At 45.2% G+C, this 19,300-nt stretch overlaps 1 protein-coding gene across 3 annotated transcripts in view; it reads right to left on the reverse strand.

Moving 5' to 3' along the window:
• Window positions 1-19,300, reverse strand: part of MCTP1 (multiple C2 and transmembrane domain containing 1) — a 2,466,151-nt gene that overhangs the window by 1,950,015 nt on the left and 496,836 nt on the right. For 2 of the 3 annotated variants that reach the window (XM_078675396.1, XM_078675394.1), the window contains exon 1: window positions 1,175-1,299. The exons of the other annotated variant lie outside the window; for it this stretch is intronic. In XM_078675396.1, the coding sequence (XP_078531522.1) occupies window positions 1,175-1,231 (57 nt within the window). In that variant the 5' untranslated portion in view covers window positions 1,232-1,299. Of the gene's footprint in view, window positions 1-1,174; window positions 1,300-19,300 lie in introns of those variants that run through there. 3 annotated transcript variants of the gene reach the window in all.

The raw sequence follows: 19,300 nt of genomic DNA on the forward strand, positions 1-19,300 counted from the left end.
GCCGGTCCCCACAGCGTGATTTATACATTCCTACACACACAACATAACATACCTATTATTATGAGGACCGGCAATTGACTGTAATGAAGTGTTGTTTACTAGTTTAACTCCACAAGCGCTTTGGTAGTAGAATAGGTTAAAAAGCGGGCTGAGGTAAATATACCTGCACTTCTAGTTTTTTAAAACACTCGCTTGAAAGTCCATAAAACCACTACTGGGACCAGACCTCCTAACGCAGTTCTCACAAAGATAGCGTCTGACTGGTTCTGTCAGTGTTTACCTATGCAATGAGGGTCCAGTCATCACAGCGTGGGTTATACATCACACACACAGTGCGTTATGGAACACCTTACTGTACACAATGAGCAGCATCTGGTAATCTGTTAATCAGAAACTGGAAAAAAGGGAGCAAGGGACAGTAGGAAATGTCTGTCTGTCTTTCACTAACTCAAATCATGCACACAAGTCAACAAAACGCCAGCATGCGCTAGACGTGCACTGGTGGCACCTGGTGTGATCTACAGGTCAAGATCTTAATTCCCAGGAAGTTGTACTCACCCTTTCGTGCTTCAGAGACTTAAAAACTGAGTACCAATACATTATACAATTGTAACAGCTGGTATTTACAGTGCTACGAAACAGAACGGCGGCCTACCGCGCGATATAAAAATACATTATTATTTAATATAAAACTTATCTTACATTTCAATAGCTTTATAGTGAAGTTCAGGGAGTAACCCGCGAGAAACCAGCACTTGAAGAGGTTCAGAGAATCAAATAAATTGCAGCACAGAGGTGGGATCTCTGCTACAGCAAAACTATTTCTGACTCTATTGAGTAAAAGGGAAACGCGCGACAGAGCACCAGAAATACACCAAAAGGGCTTAATATTTCTTAGAAACTGAAGCAACTTCCCTTTCTCACTCAATGTTCCTCTTACTTGCAAAAAAAAGTCAATGTATTTGTGATCGATCTTTTACTAGCAGTCACAGGGACCATGTTTGTATAATCCCTGAGACAAAGAAAGAAGATTCAGACATATTTCACCTTTCATCACAAAGTGGCAAGAGGGACGAATCGTACACCCTTCAAAGCCCTGAAGAGATAAGGAGGCGCCCGCCCAAACCCTAGGCGCGCGGATATCCAGAGAAGCCCCTCTTCCGGGCAGCCTTACCTTCATGCAGAGAAAGGGCAGGGCGGCCGAGGACCTCAGTCTGTAGACGTCCAGCATCGTGGCCCGTCACTCAAAGGGCATGTTCAGTGAGGCATCCGCGCGTGTCTGTGGTAAGACGGCAGCTGTCTCGCTGAGGAGGAGGAGGCGCCGCTGCAGCCGCCGGAGCAGCCTGTGCACAGGCACCGAGCGCTGCTGTGGACTGCAGGCAGCCGAGCAGCCACACACATACACCTGATGCACAAGACCTGATGCCTACAACTGGGCACGCCGAGACTTGACCCGCCCTCGCTGTCCAATGCGAGGGAGGCAGTAGAGACGCACTTTGTGTGTGACTTCTCGTGCTGGGAGGGTGGGTGGGCAGAGAGGGGTATTACCCCCACCCACCTCGCCCCCAGGTCTGTCTGCGCCCTCCTAACCGCCCTTTGATCTAATCAGTAAAATAGGGTCAACCATTGGAAATATATGGAGATGAAGTTTGGACTGGGATGTCTACCCCCACAACCCTACCCCACCCATGCACACTCACGTTTTAGAATCCTCGATGGCACACCTGTTTAATATTGAGAAGACCACTCTCCACTGCGTGCACCCTACTTTGGAAGGATTCCAAACTTTATCAGGGCACACGCTGTGTTGAATGTTTCTTACCAGTAAAAGCAAACCCCAGCCTTTTGACTGATGTCCCTCATTAAACGCATAGAGGCAAACTGGATGCAAAAACTGCCAAGGGGAAATCTCGTTATTGCATACTATCCACGTGCCTCGGTCCGAACTTCCGCACTGGTTCAGGGAATTATTGTCTTCTTACTTCCTCACTCACTATGGAAAGCTTGAAATCATTTCAAAGCACTAGAATAAGAACCCACATTGGCAAAGCCAATAGGGCTCACTTTTAAAAGGTGACTGCCCATCTATTTGGTATTTTCAATGATTGTTTGCATTGGCAAAACAAACAAATCAAAATCCATTTTGGCCACCCGTGCACCATAAAAATATACACACATGTCCAGGAATCTTAGAATGTTTTTTCTTTGCTAGAAAGAACATTCCAAGATGGTAGCCGCTGCAAATTAAAAAAAAATCAAATATGCGTGCAATGGCATGCAAAGAAAAAGAAGGAAGCATCCCGGGTGAATTGTGCAACGGTTACACCTACCTACACATAAATAATATTAGTTGAAAACATAAATACGTTAAAAAATGTGGGGCGAGGTAAGCGTGGGAACAACTGAAGAGCTGGACGTCTGGGGAAGTGACACACCTTAAGTGGAAGGTAGGCACATTTTGGAGGGAACGGGCAGATGGGATAGAGATCAGGGAAAACCACACACACCTACGGAGTGCTAAATGAAAACATTTAAAAGAAGTTCCCTCATGTCAGCAGGTGGAGGATGCAATTCATCCAATCAAATGAATTGTAAAGGAATTATGCTCCAGAAAACAATTGAATCTAGAGACGGAAACTGATAGGGACAAGATTGTTATCCTATCCAACGAGAAAGGGGTTGATTCAAAGCCATTCTATGCATTGTAATGCGTACAATACTTCTTCGACAAGTTGTCAGTAGGCAATACCTAAATATGATATATGAAAATGTAAGATGTTGCCTGAGAAGTGAGACTATGTTCGACACCCCAGCTTTAATTTCAATCGGGAACACTGGCTCAACTCCACCTTCACTCAAGGCCAGAGGAAAAGAGAGCAGGTTTGTGAATAAGGGAGGGTTCTTCTATCTAGATAAAGAAATTGACAAAATAAAAAACAAGCTGGTGCAATGTTAAAACATTTGTGCTCTTAATAATTTGTCAACATTTGAAGATGCAGCTTGAGGAGTGTAACCAAATATTTTATGTAAATAGGACACCATTTCAAATTTCAAGTAAGTCTGGCCTGCCCAATTCTTTTTCAATATAACTGTAAGGCATTTGTCACCTGGGTCTCTGCCCTAAGACATTTTTTAAAAATGGCACAAACTTTACAATTTTAAAGCAGTTCATGCTCACTGAATTGTTCACCACATAGGTGTGCAAAGATGGCTACTCTGTCCCTTTTAACGGCAATACATTTGCATCTATATCAGCAGGTACAACTTAAAGCATGCTATACTAACTATTATAAATTTGGATGTAATTAGGATGAAGATACAGTCTGTGTTAGAAATTGGGTTTCTGGTTGGCCATGGTGTGCACCTTAGCCAGGCAGAACCCACCACTCTAGACAGGGAAAGTAAGTTACACACCAAAGTTAACCTGTGCTCACCCAACTGGTAGCTTGGCAGAGAGCAGTCAGGCTTATCCCCAGAGGCAATGTGTAAAGCATTGGCGCAACACACATACACACACACACACACCAGTAACACACTGAATATACCACAAAAGAGACTCTACACATGATTATATAATAATATATAGCACGTTGTACATATCACATAGACCAAAACAACATCATCATAGAATTGTGTGCATACTATGCAGTCATATTATCTGGTATTCATTGTCCTAAACAAGGCCAGGCAAAGAGACATACCTCAATGGATTAGATCTACTAATTCAACAGATTAGGGAATAAAACCACACAAAACACCAGTACTGTGCAATTTTATGCAAATCATGACAATGTAAGAATCAAACCCACTTACACCACAACATCAGGGCATAAAATGCAAAGGGTGGGGAAATAAAAACATGAGTCAGCAACTGTCCCAGTTCCAAAAGTGCTCTCCAAATATGGGGTCAGAGCCCCTGTACTTATACTCCAAATGTCTTTGATTTAGGGGGCACTTAAAATGAAAACTTACAAGTGCATAACACTCCCTTTCAATTCCAGCCCTTGCTCCAGATGTACAGTAGGGGTTAAATGATCCCTTTGTGTGAGGGCAGGACACAACCCATACAAATGAAAGTGCACCCGCCTCTCTCTCTATCAGCCTGGGAAGACTATCAGTATGCAGATGGACGCAGTTGCTTCTTTAGTCACACCCAGCCCTTCCTGTATTGTGGCTGTCAGAAAAGTATTCACAAAGTGTAGCTGTCAACCAGGCCAAGACATGGATTGGAGTCAGGCTGCTAAGCACATAGAGTTACAAGCACAGAGAAATTCCCGCTTTGTAAAAGTTTTACTTATTTAAAGGGGTTGGGCCCTTCAATGCAACTAGAGTGGGCCTCTTTTACTGTGTAAAGGAAACGAAGGCTCTAGCTACCTAATTTCTGTGATAACTCAACAAAAAGGACCAATAATTAAATTGTCATAAGCCCTTGTGTTTTATTCACATATTCTTTTAATTAATTTCAACTTTTAGACACTTTTTGAGAATGTCATACAATGGGCCACTGTTGGACTTGGCCCTTTTTGTAGGGTCATCCCTACATTTTTTGCCCTTCTCCTAGCCTTTTTTTCTGACATCATGGTGTTGGTGGTTTTAGGACTCTGGGCACTTTAGCACTGCTGTCCAGTGTAAAGTGCGTGTGCTCTCTGAGTTAAATATGGTAAGATTGGTCTACACCTGTATGGCCTATCTAATTTACCTGTCAGTCCATTGTAACGAGGTATCTCATATACCCAAGGCTGGTAAATTAAATGCTACTGGTGGGCTTGCAACGCTGATTGTGCCACCCACCAAAGTAGCCTTTCAAACCTATCCCAGGCATCTGCCTTTGCAGGGCCTGTGTGCGCAGTGTTACTGCCGCTGTGACCTGGCACTTAAAGTGTGTGCCATGTCTGTGAACCCCCTTTTACTGCATGTCAGTCAACCCTAAGGTAGGCCCTAGCTAGCCCTATGGGCAGGGTGCATTGTAGGTAAAAGATAGGACATGTACCTTAAGTGTGTGACATGTCATGATAGGGACAAACAGCCATTTTGGTTTCTCACTACTGTGCGGCTGCCCTCCCATAGGAATGCATTGGGAACTCCCTGATAAGTGTTTCATTGGTAATTCATGATATGAGAGGTGCAGCGTGGTCATGTTTGGTATATTTAGTTGGACTGTTACTGACGCCGGAGATCCGAGACGCTACCATCGAGGATGGTTTATTGACCATACGGGCAACTACCATAAATCGACATTATCTTTGAAATTGAATATTGAGCTAAGGGGAGACATTCTTAATTGAAGACAGAGACTCTGCACATATTGAAAAGGTTAATACCTGGCACAATATCGGACATATATGTTCTCCTAATGGAATAGGACCATTAAGATGAGTCTAACATAGCGAGGTAATCCAAACTCAGGAAATATATATATACTTACGGATGAGGATTTCGGATCAGAAACACCCAGCGTCTGGAAAATTATTTAGCCCTGAAGAAGTTCTGGTAACGGAACGAAACGCGTTGGCTGGTGTTTGTATGGACTATTAAAGGAACATTGAATTCCATATATTTTTTCATCATTGCTCACGATTCAGCGTCTGTATGAATGTGAACGGCCTAACGAGTTAATACTCTTCAACGAACTATTGGACATTTAACTTTGAAGCGGTGCTTTTTCATTTATAAAAAATATATATTTGGAATAGTGATAATAGTGATAATAAATGCTACGCAATGGTGTGCGCAGATTTATTATACCTATTTTAGAAATGCCACCTTTAGAAGTTAGCATTTCTGTGTGCTATATGTCTGCCTGCCTGTTGTGAATGGTATGTCTGGATATTGAGTGACAGGGCCTGGTGAGGTGTGTCTGGCTCCAGGAGGGGCAGGGTGAGTCAGCACTAGGATGATTGGGACATCTGCATGTGGAGTAGTAGGAGGAGTAGTTCCTGGTCCCTGAATAGGTGTGTGCCTAGCCTGTACAATGCTGGCTCCGCCCCCCCTGTGGTATATCTGATGACGAGCCCCATCTGACAAAGGGGAAGAGGAGCCTTGTAAACAAAGTGGTCCAATTCACCCCTGAGCCAGTTGCATCTGGTTCCCCCAAAACCCTGGACTGCAGACAAAGGAGGATAGTAGTATAAATATAGGGGCTGTGACCCCATTAATTTTGTGCTGTTCCCGGACTTGCTGGGGGCTTGCTGCTGCTGGGGGCCTAGGAGGAACCGCCACAAGGGCTTGCCTCCCTGCTGGAGGGCCCTGTGCGCTGGCCTCCCTGGGCCCAGCTATGCCCCATGGATCTTTGGACATCTAGCAACTCGGGAACGCTGTGCTTCACTTCCCCAAGGAAGAAGGGAGCGTGAGCTTTGCAGCACGGAGCTGCAGCCCTGTCAGAGGGGATCCCGATGTGGGGATTCCCCCGCGTTTTTGGGCATTTTCTAAAAGAGCGGGCGCCTACCCCACATTTGTGTTATTTCAACAGCGGGAGCCTACCCCGTGTTATTGCCATGTGGCGGGAGCCCACCCTGCACTCTGAAATCGCCGAAGTGAAGCACTGCCGCGACCGGGGGTAGAGGAGTGCCGAAGAAATCCGGAAGTTTGGCACCTGTGCCTGACTGTGAGTGGGCCGACCAGAAGCGAAGAGGTGTGGCTGTTGTTGGCGGGGCTCCCGGAAGAACGAGGAGAGCCCCACACGTGCCGGCAAGGAGGAGAGCCTAGGTCCAGCGGGAGCCCACCCCGCCTTCGTGGTCCTGCCTCACGTAGAAGTCCCAGGTGGGGGCCCGGGTGAAGTCAGGAGAGCGCGGCCGCTCGAGGCACAGTGTTGGGACCTTTCTCCCTGACGTCGGGAGACCAGAGGGCAACCAGAAGAGTCCCGGTGAGTGGGGGGCTCTTGGATGTTTCGCTGGTGCTGGAAGAAGCACCCAAAGTGCTTGTGTTTGGTTGTCTCAGAGCTGCCCCGCCAGACAGTGGGCAGCTGCAACATTTTGGGCATTTCTGATTCTTGAGTCCCCGAGGGGGGCTCCAACAGGTGCCAGTGCCCACTAGTTATTTCCTCAGTTGCGCCGCCATAGGGGGCAACTGCAATGTCTTGGGCAACTGGTATCTGAGTCCCAGAAGAGGGGCTAAGGTGGCACAGTCGTGCCAGTTATGATTTATTTCCTCAGTTGTGCCGCTGTAGCGGGCAACTGCACCAAGGGTGCACTTTTCAGTGTTAGAAAGTCCTAGAGAGGGTCTTCAGAGGGCACAGTGAGTACCAGGGCCTACAGTGATTTTCACAGCTGCACAACAATTAGTGGCAGCTGCAACGTTTAGGCAAGTTCATTGTTAGGAGTCCCAGTGGGGACCGAGGAGGCACACTGGTGCCAGCGCAATTGCGCATTTTTGGATTCTGCTGCATTGGCAGCCAGCCCTGACATTTTGGGACCGATGGCAGTTGAGCCGCAGCAAAAGGCCAGTTGGCCAGGGGGTCAGTTCTATGTTGGTAGGGCGCAAGGCCCTAATGTGATTGCGTAATGTGATTTATGCTTATGATGCCTATGACATAATGTGTTTATGTTTAGGATGTTTATGCATAATGTGTTTATGCTGGTGAGGCCTAGTGCATAATTTGTTCATGCTAATGAGGTTTGGCCTAATGTAGATATGCCTAATGCCATGCTATGATATTTTAGGATGGTGTCTAATGCTAATGTGATAATGCTTAGGTCATTATGGTACCAGTGGTTACCGGTTGTGTTTTGCATTTACTTACCTGTTCTGATGATTCTGACCGTGGCCCGATTGGCCTGGTCCTGTATATAATCCCCTGCGAATACTGCCTGGTGCCAGTTGGCACAGTGTATGTGTGGTTATGATCTAATGTGTTTATGATAATACAAAAGCTATTTTTTATATAACCTTGTATGGAGTTTCTTTTGTGGTGTGCCTAGTGTGTTGCTGTTGTGTGTGTGTGTGTGTATTGTGCAAACTCTTTACACATTGCCTCTGGAATAAGCCTGACTGCTCGTGCCAAGCTACTAAGGGGGTGAGCAGGGGTTATCTTCCGCATGTAACTCCCTTGCCCTGACTAGAGTGGTGGTTACTGCCTGGCTTAGGCGTATGCCCTAGCCAACCAGAAATCCCATTTCTAACAGCCACCTCTTTAATTTTAAGCATACACACAGAACTGTTAGACATATTGTACTATCACAAATGCACAGAAAGAAAAAAGAGAATGAATAACAATACCGTTGTGTGTGAAAACTGAATCACCACATAATCATAAAACCATTTTTTTAACCAGTCCTTTGTTCAAAAATATCATAGCACGGTGGAGATTACAAATAACTCATTTAGAAAGTCCTCTCCTGCCGGTCTACACTCGTGGGGACTGCTAGTTGTAAATATGTGGTATATAAGAATAGGCAATCTGCTGGTATTTCCACTGTCTAATTGCTTTCTTGCTGATCTCTCTCCCTAGAGCAGAGGTCTTCAAACTTTTGTAGGTTGAGCCCCCCCAGCTGATTTTTTTAAGATGTTGGGCCCCCCTACCATCTGACAGAAATTTCTGGAATCTGGTACACTACAAACTACATAATCGACTGCCACGTGCATATCACGGGCCATGTTCGGCAAATAATGTTTAACACAATAAGAGTGCTTAGTAAACTGCAGGTTTGTGAATGGGTGTGGTGAAATGACAGAGGCTTATTACACAGCTCAAAACACAATTTTCCAAGAGAAAATGTGCGCACATTCTTTTTACTAGGATGCTATGTTTTACACATGACCTAGATTAATAATAACACCACCAACATAAATGTGTGGACCTGTTTTGATCTAAAATTGCATGAAGCAAAAACATTTCTCTGCAAATAGTAATAGACTCTCTCACATCAATCACATTAAAAAGAAATTAAACAAAACAGTATTTACAAGAATCTGTTTAGGAATTATTCCATGCCATCAGGGCAAAAACAGAGCTGCCTCTATTAAGGGAACCAATGAAAGGCTGGATTGCAGTGCATGTAAATATGTCCGTTTGTAATTTAGGACGAAAACCATGAAGGGGCACAACATGCCCATACTTGTGTACAGGGGCGCAACAAGACCCGAACTTTGAGGGGGGCTAACACTCCCATCCAGGGCTGGCCCTAGCACTGGTCGCACATAGTGCAACAGTCTGTTTTGGTGCCCCTCCCCCATATCCTCCTTCTCCATGAATTTCCACACTACCACTCACCAACAATGCACCCCATCTCTCTATAGCACCTTTCTGGCAAACATTTAATTTTTTTTATAGCGCTACTCATAGTTTACCCACACTCTTTGCACGTTATTTGTAGCAGGCACATTAAACCTCTGCGCTGTGCGGGTGTCAGAAGTACCCATGTGAGTGCACGTTGAGCGATGCGGCAGTGTGAGAGTAGGGAAAGAGGAGTGAGTGCAGGGTGAGTGAGGTGACCATATGAATTTGGGTGCAGATGTAAGTGCAGAGTGGGACAAATGAATCTATGGTTAGTGATGGTCTTATTTGAAGGAATATGCATATTGAGCAGTAAGGGGGACATGTGAGTGAAGTGTTTCATTGGTGCAGAGTGAGTAGTGTGCTTGTGTGATTGCAGGGTGAGATACAGGGTGAACAGCACAAGTGCACTGTGCGTGATCACTGTGAGTCCAGAGTGAGCGTGTGAATGGTGTGAGTGCATGCCGATCAGAGTCAGTGCATGGTGATCAGAGTTAGTGCATGGTGATCATTGTGTGTGCATTGTGATCATTGTGAGTGCAGAGTGATCACTGAGTGCAGGGTGAGCGGGTGAATGGTGTGAGTGCATGGTGATCAGTGTGAGTGCATTGTGATTGCTGTGAGTGCAGGGTGAATGGTGCGAGTGCAGGGTGAATGGTGTGAGTGTGTGGTGATCGCTGGGAGTGCATTGTGATCGATGTGAGTGCAGGGTAAATGGTGTGAATGCATGATGATCAGTGTGAGTGCATTGTGATCGTTGTGAGTGCAGGGTGAGAGGGTGAATGGTGTGAGAACATGGTGATCAGTGTGAGTGCAGGGTGAAAATGAAAGTGAAAAGCGAGAATGAGGAGTGAGTTGTCTGAATGCAGGGTGCATTCCCAGACACTTGATGTAACTCAGCAGGTTATTGACGGCAGCATAGGGTTTCAGATATGTTAAACTATTGCTATTATGGCATTAACCAGGGATCAAGGTGAAATAAATAAATGTGCTGATCTTTCAACAAACTTCCAGTTTTATGGTTAGGGTTGCCAGCTCATTATTTTGATGGCCCAGTTGGTACAAAAATAAATAGTCACCTAAAGCTGTATTGTCAGCTCTTGTCTGTGCATACTTTGAACAGCAAATATAAATAGTAGCACTTTTAATTGTGTTTTAGGGCTCCCTGAATGGTCCATGACTGATAATAAAATATAAAATGGAACAAAGACAGAAAAGTCACATTACAAATGTATACATACCTATTTATTTTTAAGCATATTTGGTGTCAAGACAAGCAATTTGCAGGCTGTTTAAAAAACACATGGATGGCTGGTATTTTTCTTTTGGTAACTTGAAGCCCTGTGGGTGTTGCGGTGCCTGCCTGTGCACATTTAAAAGAAACTTTGCCTGCCTGTGCACATTTAAAAGAAACTTTGTCTCCTTTCTGCAAAGAGCTTCCTCACAGCACGGGGTTAAACTGGTAGATCTGAAATGCTTCAGCTGCTTTGGGAGGCAGGATGTCTCCTTTGCTAAAACTGAAAGCAAGTAAAGGCTGTCCTTTCAGCTGCAGTGGGAAGCAAGGAGTCTCCTCTGCTATCAAATCGAACACAAAGGAACAGGACTGCCTGTTAGTTTGCTTTTGTTTTTAGCAGAGGAGACCCTGCCTCCCACTGCAGCTGAAGCATCCCAGCTCTACCGGTTAACCCCCTCCTGGGAAGGCTGTTAGCTCTCTACATCACAAAAGCACAAGTCCGTGCCTTATCTATTTCCCCTCCCTCCCCCTCCCCCTTCAGCCCTCAGTTACCGGAGCTCGACAATAAACAGACTCCATTTGAAGGGGTGAAGACTTGCACGCCTCGGGACAGTAATAGACTCTGAAAGGAAAGATCTTAGTGTAGAGTGCGCGCCCCCCCTGAGATGGTGTCGCCCCCCCTGGGGAGGGCACGCCCCACAGATTGAAGGACTCTGCCCTAGAGGCTATGCCAACATATTTTGTACCCCCTTTGCAATATTGGGGTTCTCCTCAGATAGAGCGCCGATGCAGCTACCTACTGTTGCAGACAGCAGTAGAGTGACCCAGTGACTTTTTAAAAAACTACAAGTATAAATGCATATCAGCCACGGTCGGAAGTGGGTGTACCTGCAGGGTGGTGATGTGGGGAGGGGGAGGGGCAGGGGGTTTAGTAATGTATGGATTACTGAGCTTTACAGGTAAGTAAACATAAAAATAAATACAACGAATTTCGTTGCATGCACTGCATCCCCCATTCATTTTATTTATTTATATGTTTACTTACCTGTAAAGCTCCGTAATCCATACATTACTACCCCTCACCCTACCCCTCCCCCTCCCCACGTCACCGCCCTGCAGGTACACCCATTACCGACCGTGGCTGATGCAAATATGAACATTTGTAAAAACAACCATCTGGTCGCTAGGAAGCCATCTTGAATAAAAACTGGATGAAAAGACTAACAGATAAGTCAAGAATTGACTCAGTCTTTGTCCTGAGGAGAGCCCTGCAGACATTTGTCTTCCAGAACACTAAATGCTCCAAAACTAAAACACAGGTCAACAAGTCTCATTGTTGTCTATCATCTGCAAGACCTGTGCCCTGGGATTCTGGGTGTGGGTCAGCAACTGTAACCCATACTTCCAGCATGTTCGAAGTGACCATCTTTTGATTTGTATTCCCCCAGGTTTAAGCCTTGACTGTTTCTGCTGACCATTAAACTCTGTGCACTCTATCCCTGATACATCTGTATTTTGTGCTCTATCTTCTCCTAGCCAGTAATTAGCATTTCAGTAGTTGTGAATGAGGTATGAAGTTGTTCCCAGGACCTGGATCAAAGGCCTTGGGCATTGGGAGGTGTTGTTGTACCCTTGACAGGATGCCCTGTAGACTGGGCCCAAGGGCTTGATTAACTTCAAGGAGACCTACTCTGTCAGCAGCAGATGCTAACACCCAGACCTGGTCCCTCTTCTTGTCCTCCCGGCCATAATGACCTCCAACACAGTTGGCCTCTTATTGACAGCACAGTGTCAGATACTGCTGTAGTGTGAAGACCTGCTTGACAGGTCTGCTGAAATGCTTCTTATGATACTCGGGCGCATTTAAAAGGAAAGAAACAGAATGCTTAAAAATGTGTGCACACACTGTCTGGGTGCTGATGAACTCAACTTTTGTTCTACCAGACTTCTATCTACGAGTTTGTTGGGGGATTCAAGGCCTGCCTAAAACTAGATTTTGGCGTAAAATGTAGGAGGACACTAGAATTATCATAGTACCAGTGGCTGATGATGATATTTAAAAAAGTTGCAGCGTAAACCTTTGGAATGACTTTTATGTAGTGAACAACGTGGGCAAGCTTAATGGAAAAAGCATGGGGTCCAGACTAGATCTTCCTCCAGAAGAAAAAAATTGAAAAAAAAGATCTGTACATCTCCAACCACCTCTCTTTCCTCTTCAGCACCCTCTTTTCACTCTTCCCCGAATGCACTTCCTTACATCTCCCTCACTTCATCACATCCAAACATACACTACACTCACATTTAAGCAATGTATTTAACTTTGCTTTTGCCTTGTAAATATTTTGACATCTGTGCACTCCCTTCACACACATTTTCACAAAATTACAATTACAGCTGAAAAACATGACCATTATTCTGTGTGCTCTGCAGAAAGGTCAACCCACTGACAGGCACTTTGCTTTGGCTTTTGGGTCAGCGTCAGAGCTCTCAATCAAAGCCCCTCATAAATACCTGCACAGCTCAAAGTATGCACGGAAATAAATACAGAAAGGGCATGAAGATCTTGCCAGTTTTAATGTCCGACAGCAGATAACTGTCTATTGCAAGCACATTTCTCATCTTTGCCCTTGACTCGGATATTTGTATCAACTTCACAAGGGAACAAGAACACTGGCCTGCTTGTTTTTTGCATCCATTTCACAAGGGAACAAATGCTGCAGCTCCACTTCTAACGAAGCAATTGACATGCAGCCAGTGCCTGGGTATTACAGTGACGGGGAGGTTAGAGTGATGATGGGTCTCAGGACAAAATATACACTATCATTAGCAGTCAAACACTATTACTGAGGGCAAGGCATCAAAACACACGTGCACCGGTCTTGCATCCACTACTACATGAGACAAATGAGAAAGGGTGAGATCTATGCCTGTGAATGATGGACGGCTGCTCTCATGCAGGAAGGGAGACTCCAGCACTTCAAACTGTGATGCTGACAGCGTCAGTGGCCTATTGAAAATACTGCCATCGACTACAATGGCAATGATTCATAATAAAGGACTTTAGAACAGTAAGCGCTGAGTCATCCGCCCCAGTTCTGAAAGTTGATTTACTGCCTGGCTTCTGTCTACAGATTCAGAGCAAGGTGGGGCAGACAGCCTGGGACACACAGCCCAAATTTAAATACATTGATTTGTTTAGTGATAGGATCGTATCTCTAAATAAATGTATCTATTTAATATTTGTACAGGAATATGAAGGACATAATTTCAGGGGGGCGCAGCCCCAGAGCCCTACTGGAGATTCGGCCCTACAAAGTACTCCCACCCAACCCCCCACCAGCCCTCAGAGCTCAAAGGCCCTCTTACGAAAGCCCAAAGTGGGTAGGGTTAGCTCCGGGAACCTTTACTTCTTTGTTTAGGGCATCCCCAGGGGTCATTCCCACCCACTAACTTGTTCCAGGCATAAATGTAGCAGCTCAAGGCACCCACTTCAGAACACTCCAGGACCTATGGTAGGTCAGAAAACGGCTAAACCTCCTGTCTGAGACCTGAGATGAGCCTAGAAGACTGGGTCTTCTCTTCACTTGTACCCAGGGCAAAGAAGTGGACTCCATGGTTCATAACACTGACTTACTGTTAAAGCTACCAACACACCACAACAAGCGACAAGAGGTCTTTTCCTGCAAGAGCCCAACTGACCAATAGAAACTGGACCTGGATTGGACCCTTCTGTTGGCCTCCGCCTGCCACCCAGTGAATATCTAAGTGCCTCCCTTGGGCTCCTTGTGTGTGTGTGTGGGGGGGGGGGGACTTTAGAAGTGTACTCCTTTGGTGGATTGGGCCATAAAGGACCAAAATCAGAAGTAAAAACTTTGACAAGGATGAACATGGTTAGTGTATCCAATCCACTGTTGCACCACTTGCGCCCTCCCCGGTCGACCTGAGAACATGAGCGACAGCAGCTCTGAGGTGGTGCGGTGGGCCAATACTTTCCCCTTGCAGTCCTACCTTGCGTCTGGTCCACTGGCATTCACCTTGCAGGGGACATTATAGGCTGTCAAGGGTTAAGCATTACCTGTGGGGCCATTCTACTGGCCAAATCTTCTTCCCAGAATCTCTCTGTAAGGATTCTAGAGATTTATATAGCTGCCCAACCCAAGATGGCCGACACCATTTCAATATCTATCTTATAGCAAACAGTTATGGAGACTTTTCTATGATTTTGTTTATGGGCCTATTTCGGGCAGGGTTTTCTCATGTCAAGTGCGTCACAACGTTTTGAGTGATTTTGATGTATTCTCTCCCTCCTGGACTCATCTGGACTCATCTTTCAGCAGTTCTCAGCTCCAGCCTTTCTTCCAGTCCATCATCTTTCAAGTTCCTGCACCTGTGTTCGCTCTTTCCCATCTGGCCGTCTTCTCTTGTGCACTGTACCTTGACTACAACACCTGGGAGCTCCATCTTCTCATGGAGGTTTTTACTTTTGGGGTTTTTCTCCTCCATGGGCCTCCTTCAGGTGGGTACAGTCACAATGAAACAAAAAGCAATCAGGGACTATGAGGTGAGTACCAAAGGTGAATTTATTCATGTAGCGTAGACATGAACGCAACAGCAGCAACCAGAAAACTGTTGTCACTGCCATATCACCTTATAACTGTCATCTCTGCATACTGACAATTCCAGAACCCGCTTAGCCGCAGCCGCACAACCGGGTTCTGGAAACCTCAACACATACAGGCAAGCACTGGACAGGCCAGAAATAACACATCTCCTTCCTTCCTGCTGAGCACAAGCAAAATGAAATACAATAATCTTTGACACCAAAACTTATAAAAAAAGATTTAACCTGAGTACAATTAACAAAACAAAAGTGAATCAAGATAAAGCAAAGTCCTTATACTTCGATGGGAAACAACTTGTCTGTGGAGGGAGTCAGGGTGCTACTGCGTCTCGTCGCCTTCTGTTTAACTTCTCTGAAGTTTGGAGTGGCATGGAAGTCTCAGCTGAGACATATTTTGTGGAAGCCTGATTTACAAGCAGGTTGCTCTTTCAAGGTGACATTTGCTTTTTTCAGAAAACTTTGTTAGAGTCTGTATTTTGGAATTGAATTAACACTCAATGTTCTGGGGCACATCACTGTGCTTGTAAACAGTGATCATCGAATATTACTGGTTGCAAATTAACCACTTGGGAGCTAGTAAACAAACCTCCCCAGTGCTGCGCTGTCCATTATCCGGTGCTGAACTGGACGTCCAGCGGTCGCACGCAGCACTGGGGAGGTAGTGCCCGTGACGACCGTTGGCCGACGGCAGCACTTAAGGGGTTAAAGTACTTTTTATGGGAGAAAAGAAAAGACGTTCTTGTTTGTAACCTTTCACGGAAAGCTCCACAAAGATAAATACTTTAAAACTGTGCTCACGAATTCAAGCTATGCGGATTGAAATAGCTTTACGAGACATGGGAATAAGGTTGTTATAAACTTGATGTTGTGCTCTTGTGAGAGGATTACAAGGAACATACAACCACAGGAAGATTCATTTTTTGTTTTCATTGCTCCCATTAACAGGGGGTGCTTAAGTGAGATTTTATCTCCTCCTAAGTGATGCCTGGCAAGAGTATATATTGGTGGGCATCATTCAACAGAATTTGTACACAGAATATACACAGAGAAAGGCATTTATGTGCCTAACATAACGCTGATAATTGCATATTTAGTTTTTTTGTTTGCCGTACAGCCACAAACCATTTTCTCCATTTTTGAACCTCTTCCGTCGTATAATTACATATATTTCTATAGTGCTAAAGATGCCCGATGATATCTATATTTTTGTTACAGATATTCGCATAAGAAAAAGATGATGCATATATGTAATTCAGAAATAACCTGTGTCAATAATTAGATTATATTATTTTAGGTCTCTTTTCCTGCTGTTCCCTTCCTTTCCTTTCCCCGCTTAATCATCTCACTATTCTGTGCTTTATCAGTAAGCAGAATTGAGGTGATTGGGAGGTGGACCCTTTTGTTCAACAAACTGATTCGAGGTATCAACTGGTTGACAGATTGACCCACTGGAACACTCTACTCTCCCCGTAGGAGAAGTGCTGCTTTGCAAACCCTTATCATTGGCTTTGTACACCACACATCTTTCAGTCCAGCACTCAATGTCCCTAGCCATTGCAGGCCACCAAAACATTCTCTCAACCTCTTTTTACTGGCTGTCATACCAGGATGACCATTGTGAGACAACCCCAACAGCCTAGTCAAGATATTACATGGAGGAATTAACCATTTCAAGAGTAAGTTTACTCTGCAGCTTGCTGTAGGTTTGGTACTGAGGTGGTAAAGAATTTTCACGTGGCTAGCCTTTCACCACATAGTTCATGACTTTGGCAAGTTTGCTATCTTCTGACGACTCAATCCTCCATTAATTTTTACTCACATGCTTGTGATACGCCTAAAATACACTAGCAACCAAAACATTTGATGTCTTCTTCATTCTGCTCACCTGATCCCTAAAACTCTGAATCCCCACTGACAGGGAACTGAGCAAAACACTATGCTTTTTTTGTTTTTGCTGCCAGGTAAGTGTTCCACATCAAAATGATATTACAAAGGTTAGGAACTTAATCATATTAACCTTGCAATGTCTTTCAATGAGTTAATATCACTGCCATTGAGAATTGGGATCACTGGTTTATGGTCCGTCCGTAGAATAAATTTTGTCCCCTATTTGGAGGGTCTAAACTTGTCAACAGCCCATGTACAAGCTGGCATTTTTCTTTCTGTAACTGAATACTAAAGCTCATGATGCTTCAATGTGCGGGATGTAAAGGCGATGGTATGATCGGCGTAAGCTTGTTGCTGCTCAGTGCCCCACACAAATTGGATTTTTTTTTGTAGCTTGTACATAGGGTCAGCGATAGTTGTACATTTATTTTATAGATTTTGCATACAATTCACACATCCCCATGAAAGCTAACATTTGTTCATGATCTATAGGTGTGAACAGCTTCTCAACTGTCTCCAACAGTCCTGATCTAGGTTTGATCCCTTCCCAAGTGATCATGTGACCAAGATACTCAACCGTACTCACATCAAAAACATACTTATCCTTTCTGAGTATCATACCTCTAGCCTGGAAAGCATTCAACACACATCTCAACCTTTCTAAATGCTCTTCCTCATATTCCCCATAAATCAAAACATCATCTTGAAATACCAAAACTTCCTAGAAACATGCACAATCGGATCCATCAATCTCTGAAACACCACCGCCACCAAAGCAAGAAATGGCATCCTTCAAAACTGTAACAACCAGTCTGGGGTAACGAAAGCAATCAGGTACTGAGATTCTCCAGCAAGCATAACCTGGTGATATTCTGACTGCAAATCAAGTTAAAAAAATGTTGATGGCCATTGTTAGAACTAGGGCTTCTGGTTGGCTAGGGTATGCACCACAGAACGCACCACTCTAGCCAGGGCAAGGGAGTTACACACTGAAAATATCTCCTACTCAGCCCCTTGGTAGCTTGACAGAGCAGTCAGGCTTATCTCATACGCAATATGTAAAGCATTTTTGCAACACACTCACACATTAGTGACACACTAGGCACGCCACAAAAGAAACTCCACACAAGGTTATGTAAAAATATCCTTTGTATTATCCATAAAACACATTAGAACACAATTACATATATTACCGGGCCACTAGGCACTTGTCATGACTTCCCAACGCAATGTAGAGGGGAGACCGAGAGTTAATTGGAAAAGGAAGGTCCAGTACCGATGCTCCTAAAATATAACGTAGTAATCACTACGTCATGACACATAATCACTAGGGTTAACTGTTCCCAAATAGAAAGAGAGAAGTGGAGCAGCCTAGTTTGGTTGGCGAAAAGGACTTGTGAATGTGTGTTACTCACAATGGAGGTTGGAAACCGATGAAGGTGGGGGGAATTCCTCCTTTTGAAAAAAATGCCCTCACACACCCACTGTGATTAACACACGTTCATAAGTCTTTTTCAGCAACCAAGCTAGGCTGCTCCACTTCTCTCTTTCTATTTAGGAACAGTTAACCCTAGTGATTATGTGTCATGACTTCAAAGGGTTTGCATAAATCACTTAGCCATTCGGGCAATCATCATAACAGCACCAGCACACCTGCACCAGTTTCCCCACTCCTACTGACCTGGCGGCTGCCATGCTCTTCTGAGCGTGTCTGCCCTCCTCGGCTCAGTGCTTCTGGAAGTAGACCTACAGCCGGTCACCAGTGAGATGCTGTCCAAACCTGGCCTGGCTGACACGGAGCGAAGTATCCGTCAGCTTTGCTTCCGCTCAGGGACTTCTCAGAGCAGTCGCCGATGACGTGGCATCCTCGTGGGTTTCTAGGGACATGGGCCAATGCTGCAGATTCCCTCGTGCTGGTCTTGCTGACGAGCTGCCACGCTGGAACAGGCAGCTCCTTCCGCCTCGGCCGTTGCACTCTGCGGCACAATCACCCCTCCCTTGAGGTTTTCAAGGAGCGTTGCACACCAAGGCCATCCAACCCTCAGGCACATGCACCAGCACTCTCCCAAGAAAAGAGGAAGAGTACTAGAACAGCTCTTTTCACACTCTTCCACTATAACAGGATGAGGATCACAGCGCTCACCACGCACTGCTTAAAATCACGCAGGTACAAGTCACAGAGCCCTAGGTGATCACTGGGACTCCCAAGCAGGAAGCAGGCTCAGGCAGCACACAGGCAAAGTCCAGATGGCGGTTCCCTGGCAGCACAGAAATCTCCTGGGGCCACACACAGAACCAGCAGCGTCTGGTTACAAGTCCACGCAGTGTCTTCACCTCCATCAGGGGT

The sequence above is a fragment of the Lissotriton helveticus genome, chromosome 2_1, assembly GCF_964261635.1.
Source record: "Lissotriton helveticus chromosome 2_1, aLisHel1.1, whole genome shotgun sequence".
NCBI classification, from domain to species: Eukaryota; Metazoa; Chordata; class Amphibia; order Caudata; family Salamandridae; genus Lissotriton; species Lissotriton helveticus.